The sequence below is a fragment of the Ixodes scapularis genome, unplaced genomic scaffold (genome assembly GCF_016920785.2).
Source record: "Ixodes scapularis isolate PalLabHiFi unplaced genomic scaffold, ASM1692078v2 PGA_scaffold9__187_contigs__length_104089568, whole genome shotgun sequence".
Taxonomy (NCBI): Eukaryota; Metazoa; Arthropoda; class Arachnida; order Ixodida; family Ixodidae; genus Ixodes; species Ixodes scapularis.
Window position 1 is genome coordinate 4711028 of NW_024609884.1, and position 13911 is coordinate 4724938.

The 13911-nt window shown below is 44.1% G+C and overlaps 1 protein-coding gene across 3 annotated transcripts in view; it reads left to right on the forward strand.

The window, feature by feature from the left end:
• Nucleotides 1-13911, forward strand: part of LOC8025402 (protein disulfide-isomerase TMX3) — a 41880-nt gene that overhangs the window by 21006 nt on the left and 6963 nt on the right. For 2 of the 3 annotated variants that reach the window (XM_029991795.3, XM_029991796.4), the window contains exons 7-11: nt 3862-4012; nt 7522-7699; nt 8074-8127; nt 9757-9955; nt 10934-11002. In XM_029991795.3, the coding sequence (XP_029847655.1) occupies nt 3862-4012; nt 7522-7699; nt 8074-8127; nt 9757-9955; nt 10934-11002 (651 nt within the window). The remainder of the gene's footprint in view (nt 1-3861; nt 4013-7521; nt 7700-8073; nt 8128-9756; nt 9956-10933; nt 11003-13911) is intronic. The other variant, XM_029991797.3, reaches the window with a different exon arrangement.

The following is a 13911-nucleotide window of genomic DNA, read 5'->3' on the forward strand; positions in this document are numbered from 1 at the left end:
GTCATTCCATGTTTTGTTGTGGACATTGGCTGTTTCTTCGGCCTTGCAGCATTCAACTGCTATTTCTAAAGTCAAATCCTTTTTCCGCAGGAGTTTCTCTCGAATCTTCTTGCTTGACGTTCCATACACGATCTGGTCTCGTAGCATGGAGTCCTTTAGGTCGCCAAATCCACAGGTCGCTGCTTTCAGCTGAATATCGTGGTAGAAATGTTCGAAAGCTTCTCCTTCCTCTTGTCGCCTCGTTCGGAACACATAGCGTTCGAACGTCTCATTGCATCTCGGAAGGCAGTAGGCTTCGAACCTCCGTACCAGGACATCGTAATCTTGGGCTTCTTCAGCTGACAAACCAAACGTGTTAAATACCTCAATGGCTTCTTGCCCAGCGACGTGCAGAAAGATAGCGGCTTTTTGTTGCTGGTTGCGACCTTCCTTGGGCTCTGTAGCCAGAAGGAAGAGTTCCATCCGCTGCTTGAATTTTTTCCAATTCTCTGCAGCGTGCTCTCCCAGCCGCAGCGGTTCTGGTGGCGGAAGATCAGTCATGGTGCGTGGAGACTGAAGATCACTTCTGACACCATGTATCGTTCTATTACGAGCGCCTACGGATGATGAACCGCACGCCAGGATGAGATAGGAACGACTGCCTCGTCGTCGTCTTTTATTCCCGCACCGCGAGGCTATGCTCGTGGTACACGCTGGTCTCGCATGCAAGTCCGAGCGGTTTGTGCATGTTGTCAATGCATCTGGTGGTTAGATTATACACTCTAGTTTCAGTTTCTGCATAGTTCTTTTTGCCCACGAAATGGTGATTTATCACGATCCAATGCGCAGCCGAGGAAATAGCACTTCGCATTGCGAAGATGGTGTCTTCATCACGCACTGCGCCTCCTCCGAAGCGTCTGAAGTGTTGCGATTCGAGTGCATCTGCGGTCGACTTTGTTGATGACACTAGCAGGAGTGAGTCAAAAGATGATGTTGGATCACCGAATTTCGGTGTCTATGGGATCAAAATATATTATATCTTTAATGGAAAAACCGACACGTCGTAGGCATGATGAGCACCGTACATGCTGTCTACAAGCACGTGCTTGTGAAACAGAGGAAAAAAAAAGGAGATACATGGTCACAGATCTCCATCAAGAGGCCACAGCTTGTCGATGACTACTATGCAGAAATGCTTGGAGTTGACAAATCGGACCAGTTGATCGGATCGTACGACATCCTCCTGATGAAGTGCACCATTGGTGGAAGACTCTTCTTTCATTGCATTGACATCTCGGCTGTCAACAGCTGTTTTGATTTTCAAGCACACCGCGAGCTGCACCCAAGCATTCCTGAACTCTGCAGAAGTGCGCGTTTCAATCGGTCGGCATTGCGAACGGAGCTCGCCCAACAGTTTCTCATATCCAGAACCTCCTTCACCGAATGGCACGCATGCCACGATGGGTAAGACTATGTGGTAGAACTTGACAAGTTTTTTTTAGCACAAAATGGGTTGTATGGCTCGCACCTAACCATATCCGGTTAGGTGCCAGTAACGGAAGTGGACAGGCCGACTGCCAGATGAACGCTGACACAGCGCTCTTCCCTCACTGACTGGACACCGGTGCCAGCCAAACCTCTTCCTCGAGCGACTTCGTGTTACTCCCGGCGGAGGAAAACATCACGTGTTCCAACATACAGCGGCGCTCTGCTTCGTGAAATGAGTGCGCTCCGGGCTTCCCCAGAGAAAGAGCGCGAGAGTCACAGGAAAGCAGAGAAAAAACAGCAACAACAGACTCCTTTGCCACGACGGGTTGAGGTAGTCCGAGCATTTGGTTCTCTTTTGCTGCAAGCTGGTGCCAGGGCTCTGTTCGGCGCTGCCGCGGTCCAATTCTTCTGTTTTCCGCACGCTTCCGTCTTCTGCGTCTCACACTCCAATACGCTCTGAGAAAATCGCACATACACTGCAACCGCAGAAGATGGCAACCCCATGTAAGACATCCACAGAGCGCTTGTGCGCTTGCCTTGCCCGACACAGGGCCGCTGCATGCCATCCAGTCTCCACGTGTGTACACTGTTTCTCCACACTGACACATCACATTCTGTGTTACCCCACCGCCTTTGTCACGCTAGTAGTAGAGCAAAGGGGCAAGTTGTTTTTTTTATCTATATCTCTGCAATTTGCAGACTTCCTTTTGTTAAAATTAGGCATATTTTGTAAATTTTTTAATTTTTTGGCTATAATGTTTTTATTGAGATATCTGCATGTCTTTCTCATTTTTGTTGTGTTGGCCACAATAGTTGGGGTTTGCAGAAATTAAATCTTGTATAATTTATTCGACTCCTACTTCTCACTTATATAATTGAAAGGAGCATTTATTTTGCTCCATTTTGATATACTGCAACAAATTTTAGAAGCATATTTCTCCTGAAAAAACAAACAAAAAAAACAACTAGAATACTGGGACTTTTTAAAATGGCCAGTTTTCCTGTGGTAAGGAAAGAGTTAAATAGTTCCTTTTAAATATTCAGTTTCATCTGACATTGGTATGGAGGGGCTTTAAAGGCACACTGACACCTCCCAAAATTTTTGTTGTATTTTTTGCCAGGCGATTTATTATCGTGTCAGAAGACTATGCAATCAATATTTTGCTACAGCGTCACATATATTTTTAATAAAGTAAAAAAAGGCTCAACTGCTCGAAACCGAAACCGAATTTGCACTGGGGAGGAAGAAGAAATATAGAGGAGGAGACAGTTAGCAAAAGTCGCGTGGCTGTGCAACCTTTTTTTTTCTTTAATCAACGTTTTTGCAGTTTTTTAGAAGCCACAAAAAATGGGTATCATATTTCTTTTCTATTTATAATATTAAGTGTGCCTTCGATGACCCACGACTTAGATTATATTTGGTGGTTGTGTCTAAACCATACAAAACGGCATGTGACCACAAAGAAGAGAGTGAGCGCGACCCGAACCGGCCAGTTCTCGATCGGCGGTAATTTTCAGGTGGAAAGAAAACGAATTTCAAGCCGCAAATTGTGTTCTAGGTAGTTGGACTCTCATATGTCGTGTACAAATCAAAACCTTGGCGAGCATAAATACCCTGTCAGTGTCCCTTTGAGAGCTTTACTTTAGTGGCACTCAGGTGAGCACGAGGCTATGAATAAAATATAAAGTGGCATGATTTGGTGGTTCAGTACACTACGTTCAGCATGCATTTTCAGTGGGTGGATTTGTTAGTTGATTCTTTCTTGTTCCCAGGGTGCTTTTTGCTGGTATTACTTATTGATTTATTCCTCATTTTCAATAATACTATCCCCCTTCGGGATTGTGGGAGGGTGGCACAGTTGTGTGGACAGTGCAAGATGCTGTGGCAAGGGAGGGGTTTGCTATACACACTTAATGACTATTCATCGATAACAGGTGTTTCTCTAAGTTGCAGGGAAAGGCCTCTAGGGTGATAGAAGGAGCAGTGTTTTACAGCAAGTGGTTTCGTTCATTGATAGTTTTTGGCAAAAAGGAAGATTGATAGCAATTATTGTAAGCTTGGAATTCTGTATAAAGTTATCATGACTACCCTTGGTTAGTCACTTATTGGTAGGAGCTAAGTAATCTTTTTTTTTTTACATTAATATTGTGGCTAGCGATCATTCATATGACATTCCAAATCCCACAATTTTTCCCCTTTTTTTCTAGAGATAAAGGACTCAACTGCCTGCAAAGTTCAGAGGAAAAGTCGTGTGATTTTTTACACACGGGCCTCTTTGCTATTTTCTAATCCTTTCCAGCTTGTTAATAAAACTGGTCTGTCCGCGTAGGGTATACTACTTCATGGTGCTAAGAGTTCGTACCTTCTTGAACCTTGCCTCGATCTCCTTTTAGGACCGTTTTACGAGGATGGCCGAAGAGTTTCAGCCCGTCAATTACTTCTTCTCTGCACCACCCAAGTGCATTGGCCAGGTTGCGGGTATGACCACGCCAGCATCTCCAGCTGTGTATGTGTTCAAGGACGGCACAAGTTTCATGTATGATGGTGAGCTGGAGTGCTTTTACCACATATTGGTTCTTAAGTCTGCATAAAATTTTGCCTAGAAGTTTGCGCAGTTGGTCTTCTAAAGGCTGGTTCATTAAGCATTTGAATTTGAGTCTGACCGACTGCTTTATGACTGCTTATGACACACTGGCGCCCTCTTTCGGGTAGGCCTGACCTATTTCTGGTTGGCATATATTGTTTCATCTCTTAGGCATCGTCCTTTCACCATGAACTCAAAATAATTCCAACAATGTTACGAGTAAGGCTTCGTGTTTTTGAAGTTTATATTTCTTCAAGTTTGGAGATTGTTTTTCAGAGTTTAGTTTTAGCCCTAAATTCTGGCTTGTTCGGAGTTTGTTTTTTTGCAAGATTCTCGATTCTGTGGAATTCTGAGTTTAATTTACCCGTAGCTTTAGAAAGAGTTATATACGTAAAAACAGGGGACGGGACAATTTTTACGTATATAACTCTTTCTAAAGCTACATCATTACCAACGCGCTCACTAAGAATTTATAATTTACCCGTGTTCCCGATTTTCCAAAATTTAAAGTAAAAATAAATTATATCCGGACACAAACGTATACCCTAAATTCACAAGAACTTTCCTGTACCGAATTATATTTTATTTATTCAAATAAATAAAATATTTCTTCATCGGGATGTGGCATTAGCGCCCTTGCCGTTGGCTATGCAAATCTTACGAAATACGTGATAAACCCCGTTTGTCAATAATCCTAGATTTGAAAGAAAACTGGAGTGGCCTCTCCTCAGGTCCACAGACCCTGTGCTCTGACCAAACTTATTTGGAAAATAACTGTTTATTATTATTATTTTTTTTTTGCCATTGCGACCTCGAAATTTATGAGCTTTTTAAACAGATCCAAGTTGACGTAAATTTTACCAGCATAATTAAATAAAACCTTGAGACTAGGGTATAAAATAAGGGGCAGGACAAACAGGAAGTCTTATTAAGACATCGTATTACGACCTAGCGTTAAAAGAAAATATATATATGTACAGGGGGAGTACTGATCAATGTGGTGATGGATATGTGTCACTGGCGGCGCTAGCAAAATCGACGCCGCATAGCGGCAACGCTGAGAACATACGAGAGAAGGGAGAGAAGGTAGTTACGCCTCTGTTGTCTGCTTTCGCTGCTTGGTTTTTGTAGGGGGCATAGCTTTGCGCACTTCTTTATTAAGATGAACTAAATAATAAGGTTATCGGTGTTGCATCGAAATAACGGATGAACAAGGATGTGAAAATATCTTAGTGGTGTGCAGTTTCCCCTCATCCGCGAGTTTAAAAACAATGCCATCATACAAAGCATGGCCCCGTACAAAACTTAGTGCGACCCACAAACTCGAGTAGATTTATAAAATAAAAATTGCTGCAAAAGTCACCTCGGCAAAAAAAGACCTAAATAGGTAAATGCTTAGAAACCACCTCTTTGTTTCTTTTTATTTGTTATTCAAAGAAAATTATTGAACCCTATACATTTAAAACATCAGCCAATTTGAATGTCATAACACACATTATCAAATTTGATTATTATGGCATTCTTACGCCTGCGAGATACTAATTTACATGAAGACCTAATTTTTGTGAATCACCTACGACTGGAAAAAGTTTGGTAGTGCTAATAAGTCGGTAAAAACAAGAATATTACACAAACAATTTTGAAGTTTCATTCACCATCAGTTTAAATTAGCATGAAAACACATTCATAGGAATTCCGGTGTACTATGTTTCCTATCAATAACATCTTAACAATACCGTATTTACTCGAGTAATAGCCACACTGTTTATGAAGAAAACCTGAGGGTTCGCTTTTCCGCGGAGCACGCAGATTGCCAATCACCGCGATCGACAGCATGACTCCAGCGGTTTACAGGACAGAGATAATAATGTCTTCGCGCGAAGATAGCATCTGTGAAGATCGCATTTGTATGGAGAACCGTGTTCTCGATCTTGTTATTCGCTATGTAATTTATGCGCGACGCGATGATTGGTTGTATATGTGTTTTTCGGGAAACTAGAAGCAAGGGCCTTGTTCATAAATAGTGCGCCTATTACTCGAGTAAATACGGTATCATAAGCCGGAAGTCAGAACGCACGCTTACCTGAACAACGTTATTCCACACCTTCACCAACATTCCTTGCTGAAGTGTAAGCGGTTTGTATTTTGCCTTCACGCTCTTGAGACTTCTTGACACAATTGCTGCAATCACGCTTTCACTTGCTATCGCAAAAAAAGGTTCCCTGTAGACACAACCGGGGCACGGCGGCCTGATTGCAACCAGCCGTAACGCCCCAATCTTCTGTCTCTGAGAAAGCGTTTACTTTTTTTTCACTTTTTTTCTTTTTTTAGGGGGGTGTAGGCTGGTGTCAGGGGCCACAAGTAGTTTGTACGTTAAAATCACTTGTCCTTGGCTATGAAAGTTTACCATCTTATTGATGTCAGTAATTGTTTTCTTCAAACGTGAACCTGCAGGGTGGCGTTCAATGTGCATCGGTCAAATCCAACACAGACCCTTATCCGCACTGTGAGGACCGTGATACTTAGTTGTTTTACAATAGCTTGTTACCCTTCGAAGACGATTGGGGATGTCCACTATCGTCCACCTCCAAAAATAAATCGGATGTCTAGCTTCGGCCATGTGCGTAAATCAAGCGGGCGAAAGAAAAAAACATAATTTTCAGCAATTGTTTTTATGCTTCCACCGTGTCACTCTTACACACTACTTCTATTCAGAAAAAAGGTTTACGCCATCCAAAAAGCACTTTGCTTTTATATGTAACACTGATCCTATACTGCAATGCAAGAAATCAAGGTGTTTCGCATGCTGAACGATGAAACTGACCTCCTGACTTGAACAGCGTGCCTGCCCCTTATAGTTTGCTGGAGTTGCCAATATGCTAAAGCCAATGGATATACAATTAGCAATGAGCAAAGTGCATGTCATATGCTGGATTAAGTTACTAGTAAAATGTATATTATATACCTCATTGAGCAGAATTAGGAATAAAACAGGAGCAAAATAGTATACAAATGAATCAGAAAAATAGAAAAAGGTAGTTGTAGTGTCTACAGTGAAAAACTACAGAGCATAGGGTATATTATGCAAGTCTACTGCATGTGGACAATTCAGTCCATTCATTGAATCAGCTGTGGTTTACCATGTTCTGACACATTTACATATTTTATCATATACAAGTTTCTTCCTACATATGGCCACAGCAAAACAACCTTTTTATGTTTTTAGATAATCATTCTCACTAATACGATAAAAAAAAGGGGGGGATGAATTTCTGTCTATTTTATGATGTCCCTCGCTTGACATTAAGGACATACTGTAGCTGCATCTTAGTAAATAAATGAGCCAAAAGGTTTTAGTATATAGTTTAATGGAAGCAGTAACCTTGGACCTTTTCCATCGGATATTATAGGCAGACTTTTGTGATGACAATTGGCCGAGTTCCTCAAGGCGCACTTGTTGTTCTTCCAGAAGGCGAGGCTGCAGAGAGAAACACCACTTTCTTGGACTGGATGAGCAAGGAAAGGTTCCCCACATTCCAGAAGATAACCTACGGAAACTTCTACCAAGTGCTGAAGACTGGGAAGAAGATTGTCACCGCTGTCCTGGAGGAAAACCAGATTGGAAAGATATCGATGCGAATGCAAGAGTAGGTTGAAAACATCTCTTGCTGTCTTGCTCCGCTGGGCTGAATAGAAACAGAAAACCTCTGTCTGGTGCTGGAAAGCAGAAGTGGGTAGGAACACCTGCCTTGAGCATTTCGCTTGCTCCAGGAGCTCAGCGTTAGCTCTCTCGATTTGTCTGTCTTCAGCACAGGCTCTGTGGCTTGGTAGCACATTGGCTGCTATCAGATGTGCATGCAGAGCTGATCAAGAAATGAGAGAGATGGTGTAGCTGTGCTTCTATTAGTTGCCAAAAAAGGAGCACTCAAGCACCTTTCTTTAACTCTCAGCAAGTTGTTGATCTTGTATATTTTCGAAAGAATCACAGGTTAACTGTGTGAAACTCCCTCCTCCTTTGCAGGTTCAAAGACACGCTTGAGGCCATTGCTCTCAACACAAGAGAACTGTACCACGAGTAAGCCTTCATATTAAATATTTTCTTACAAGTTCAGCACATCATGTGCGCCACATCATTTAGAGCTTGCACTGCCTGCTCAGTCCATGCCACTGGGAGTCTGGAAAAAAAATGACCGCATCTCCACGTGGTGAATGATGTTGATTGGGGCGAAGCTCTGGTGGTGCTGATACGCTGAGCCGCAGCATGCCGAGCTTTTCGTTCGTTTTCATCCATGTCAGAAAGAGAATGTGTGGTATGGAACATGGTTATATATGCATTTGAGCATTTGACCGCAGCGCCCTCTCGTCTATAAACGTTGAGCCAATGCATGCAAAGTTTAACGCGATTATATACGCATTTGACCGCAGCGCCCTCTCCTGTATAGACGTTGAGCGGCTGCATGCAACGTTTCATCCATGACATCCCCAGCTCTTGAGTTACTACCACATCTCAGAGCCCCCTACTCGTACCGCAGTCGTGGCCGAGTGGTTAAGGCGATGGACTAGAAATCCATTGGGGTCTCCCTGCACAGGTTCAAACCCTGTCGACTGCGCAAACATTTTTTCTTTTTTGAAGACAGATGGGATGGCAATCGATGTGAGTACGGACGCCGGACAAGGCTAGACCCTAAGGAGCTTCGCCCCTAAAATTTACAGGCATTTTTTGTCGTTACTGTTGGTTTTATGATTGTGGTACTGCAAACAGAAGATTGAATAGTCATGCCCCATGACGTTCACTTGTGCCTAGGTGACAGCAACACAAATTGCAGAGCAGTGCTGATTGTTGGAGGAGTTGGTGTTGAATTTGAGAATATATGGTAGCGCTCAATGACAAGGACAAAAGGAGGAGAACTGAACACCACTGTGCGCTAACTTCCAACTGTCTATTCACAGGAAAAGATGAAACTATGTATAGGACATTCTGTCTCTCCTCCTTTTGTCCTTGTTTTCGAGTGGTACCGTGTATTCTCAAATAAATTACTTCTATGTTTCTGACACAACGTTTGGCTCGATCAGCCAAACGCTGCGTCAGTGTTCGGCTAGGACTCATGTTCACTCACTGAAGCACCAGTTGAACATGAGTCTAACCAAACGCTGACGCAGCACTTGTTTCCAATCTGTGCCCCGTGCTCACTTGAGGCAGAAGGCAGGTGACGTAATAATCCAGTGCGCACAGGCCTTGTGTTGGGTAAACACAGAACTCTGTGGCAAACAAGCTGACCAAAGTGCCCCCTATACCAATTCATTCTGCTTGCAAACGGTGCCACATGAAATAAAAAACAATCGCTCTGGAAGCGTGTGTTTTTGTTTTGAATTGACTTCTCGTGTGTCGTCGTGTTGATGGATGGATCCCCAGGTGGTGGGTTTGAATCCCAGCCGTGGTGCCCGCATTCCGACGGAGGGTTATGGCGGAGAAGGCCTCTGTCAGATTGAGGTGCAACCGAGCTTTCGGTTGCACCTCAAAAGGTGGTAGAAATTAATCCTCAGTCCTCCACTGGGGTTTGCAAGATGCACTTCGTTAGTTTGGCACGTAAAACTCCCCAAATTAGACTTAGCGTTGATGGACATGTCATACGTTTTTTTAGCACAAACCTGAAATTGCTGCAGCTTGATCCTAAGGAGGGGCATTGCTGGCCGGTCTGTGCAGGCACTTTGTTTTTGGCTGGGTGGGAGCTCCCGACATCGTCAACTCGGTGGCCATGATGAACCTGCCTGTCCCGAGCCTGCTGGTGATCAAGCCTGACACCTACCAGTACTTCCTGCCCGAGGGAGACGTCCGGGAGCAGCCGCCTTCCCCGCAGGCGGTGCTCGAATTGCTCAACACCATCCTGGACGGCTCCGCTGTGGTAAGTGGGCCATTCATGCACCTTTGCACTATCCTGCCTTTCTTTGTTGTACCCACTTTGCTGTTTAACGAGGATATTGATGTCTAGGGAAACGAGTCTGGTGGCCACGGAGACACTGCTCATTTCACGCTCATTTCTTGAGTTGTTGCGCTTCTAGACAAAGCTGTCAAACCACCCCAATATCAGGCCCAGCTTGTTGCGTGGTGAATAAGTACTGGTGCCATCTGGGTGTTTTGCCAAGACTGCTCTTTGGTGCTGATAGCATTTAAATTGAAGGTTTCACAGTTTGTTCTGAGTCAAGAAGCGTCGGCGTCGACCTACACAGCACACGACTGGAGTTGCTTGGAGAAAATAATGAATGCTGGGAAGGCTGTCTAAACTTCAATGATGCTGTGCAAATGGGAGGTTTTCCGTATCTCACTCGATTGCTTACCTGGTCTTGTTTTACGTGGTAACATGTCGCCTGTGATGGGAAAAAGATTTGTATAGCTAGTGGAGCGCCACTGTCGTCAGGTCAAAATACATTGATGTAAACACTGTGCCTGGTCAATTCCCAGGCCACTGTACTGTATTTACTTGAGTAATAGCCGCAGAACACATATACGTATTTACTTGAGTAATAGCTGCTTTCCCGCAGAACACATATACAGCCAATCATCGCGCTGCGCAAAAATAACATAGCGAATAATTAGATCGAGAACATGATTCTCCATTCAAATGCAATCTTCACAGATGGTATCTTCGCGCAAAGATGTTATCACTGTCCTGTAAACAGCTGGAATCATGCTGCTGATCGCTGTGGTTGGCAAGCCGCATGCCTCGCGGAAAAGCGAACCCTCAGGTTTTCTTCATAAACAGTGCGGCTATTACTCGAGTAAATACAATAATTCCTTAAATTACACTGACCCGTGCAACTGGGGCGAGAGCTATTAAAGCAAATGCTGTGATTATACCGACACATCTTGTTTGTGTTTTCAGCCCTACGGAGGGGACAGTTTCCCGTACCGCCTGTATCGGGCCTACTTTGAGGCCAAGAACTCTCTTGCAGTAAGTTGTCTCGCAGAGAGCACTTTTGTTCTTGATGGCTTTGATGGGAAGCAGTTGACTCTTCTATCATGTACAAATCTAGAATTGTGACCTCAAAGAGCGACAGACTAACAGTGTCATCAGAAACAAAAGTTTATTAATTTCTTTATTATATTTATCCTCAGGGCATGAGCATTAGAGAGAAGTAAGTGGCTACAACGTGGATTGAAGAAAAAATAATAACACATAATACTATAAAGGCCCGTTCACACACTTGCGACCTCTTAGAACAGAGTGCCTTGGAACCTCTTAATATATCTTACGACGAGAGGACACACTGGCGCCAGCTATTCGGTAGCAGTGTAAACTTGGCGGTCCGGCATATTTTCTATTTCTCTCGCGGATTATCCTTTCTTCCTTTGCTCGAAAAACTTTTGTCAACGTTATAAACTAGCCTTTCTGAAAGGTATCACGCACATTTGACCTCGGAAATCCCGCAAAACCTTCGCTCTTGTGAAATGCAATTCCAGAGTCACCGCATAGATGGTGCCAGCGTGCCAGTGTGTCCTCTCGTCCTAGGGTACCAGTGTGTTCTCTCGTTGCAAGACCTTTTAAGAGGTTTCAACAGGTCCTGTCTCTCTCGGTCTTACTCGGTTGCAAGTGTGTGAACGGGCCTTGAGACAACGCAATCTAAGGCATTGTTAAGAAGAACATGATCTGTGGTTGAGACTACGGCAGTGGGAAGACAGTCACATTTCGTAGGGGGTATAAATGAGAGGTGGAAGACATCAGTGTGAGCGTATGGGTTGCCAACTTTGTGTTGATGGTAGGCTTAGGCAGTAGGCTTATCACACGTCCTCTCTTTGTTTCACGTCTAGTCGGGGACAAAAAAGAATGTGATAGTGTATACACCAGCTCATGTTTACAAACAAACGGGAGCGCTTCTAGCAGCACGCCACTGGCGCCGCGCATGTGCGATGGGGTGTGGGCAAGAAATGCCGCGCCGTGTGTCGACAAACCATTGGAATGTCACTTTGTTAGCATTGGTACGAGTCCCCATGCTCTTTTTCTCGTTGGAATTGTTGATTCTACGTCTCAGTGTCTTGCCACTTTAGTGGCATGAGTGCAATTAATGAGGCTCGTTGCATTGCAAAACTTAGCGTAAATAATGTGATCTACGGCGATTGATTCACGTTAAAGGGATGATGAACCGAAATTTGGATTTAAAAAAAACAATGTAGGAGATGTAGGTGGGACACTACAATCCCTACAACACTGTAAGACGATATCTAGAATGGACGGCCGTATTTTTGGAAAAAGAGGTCAAGATTGAACCAGGCCGACGAGGCGCGTGACATAGAGATATCTCGTTTCCTCCTCTCTTCACTTCGCTCCCTCAAGGAGGCGAGGCGGAGAAAACGCGAGGCCGTTCCCTCTCCTTCTCGGAAAAACATGACGTGAACATTTCTGTCAAATGCACCTTTTTTTGGAAAATACAGTCATCCGTTCGACTATCGCTGTATGAGTGATGTTTTGGTGTTTGTAGCATCCCGTTGCACGCTTTTGTTGCGTGTTTTGTGGAATCCAGATTTTGGTTCAGCATCCCTTTAACGTCGCAGAATGGATGCTAAAACCATGATGAGATGCTGCTCGCTATTTTCAGTTGTGACGTCGCTTGGACTGCAAAAGCGTGGATGGTAGCTGCGATGCTCGACGTTGATACTGAAAGTCAGAAACAGAATTGGACCAAGTGAATCAGGCGTAACAAGTCGATGATGGCCACTGGTAGCAATGATCAACATCTCTCTGTATCTACTGTTTGCACTGAGCCTACTTACCCCAAACAACCTTCAAACTTAAAAGTTGTCTGAGGCATAATGAGAATTCTTATCGCAATTACCGGGTCTATGTTTGGTCTATGGGCCGCTGTCATTTCATTGAGCAGACGACAACAAGCAGACAAGCTTGAAAGAGCAGACAGCTCGAACGATCAGGCGGCCTTTTGAACTTGAAGATGCACTGAACGTAGTCCGCAGGTCGTCCGGACAACTTGACAGTTTTCTCGCATTCACGTTGGAACAAAAATAAATTTGACGATGACAAGTATCCGTGAATTGAATCAGAGTGCTTCCCGCTCAAGCAAGCATGGTCCAACAGTGTCTGGTTTTCCATTTTCACGGCACCTATTCACATTCTCGGACAAGCCTAGAAGGCAGAAAACACTTGAAAAGTGATTTCCAAATATTTCCCGACTCTTTTGGTGCAGCCCCAGTCGCAGCGTTTTGACGAGAAGGCAGGTTTTTGTCTGCTTTATTCCAAAACAACACAGGAAAGCCTGCACTGCGGCTTCCGCCCACAGCCCCAGACCGAAAGTGCATTCGACGCGCCGCCACCGGGCATGTGACGTAACAGATTTGAGTTGATGTGTACACTATTAACACTTAAAGGGGCAACTCCGCTCAATTCCGAAGATTTTGGGATAAAGTGACTTTATATTAAAAAGCCGTAGTAAAACACACCACGTCGTTTGCTTCGCGAAAAATGGGATACTGTAAACTAATTATTTTTGGCGGGCTCAATATTTCACGATTTATGTCAAAGTTTTGAAATACTTCGCTGGTTTTAATTTTCGCGACTCAGTGGGATCTCAATATACCTTCCAATGTATTTACATTTTACCGGAATTGTTCGCGGGACCTATTTTTCGTGAATTGTATGCGATTGGCGAAATTTGCGAAAATTAAGTTGTTTACAGTATATATATTTAAATCTAATTTTAAACACGAGCGAAAATCGAAACTGAAACTTCGGCTCCGTCCGGCAACATTGGCCTCGGGCCGCCAAAAACATGGCCATCACGTGGTACGAGATGTAACGTGATCCTCTACGCAACGACGGGCGGGATTGGGGCGGGCGTGTGCCAGGCGCAA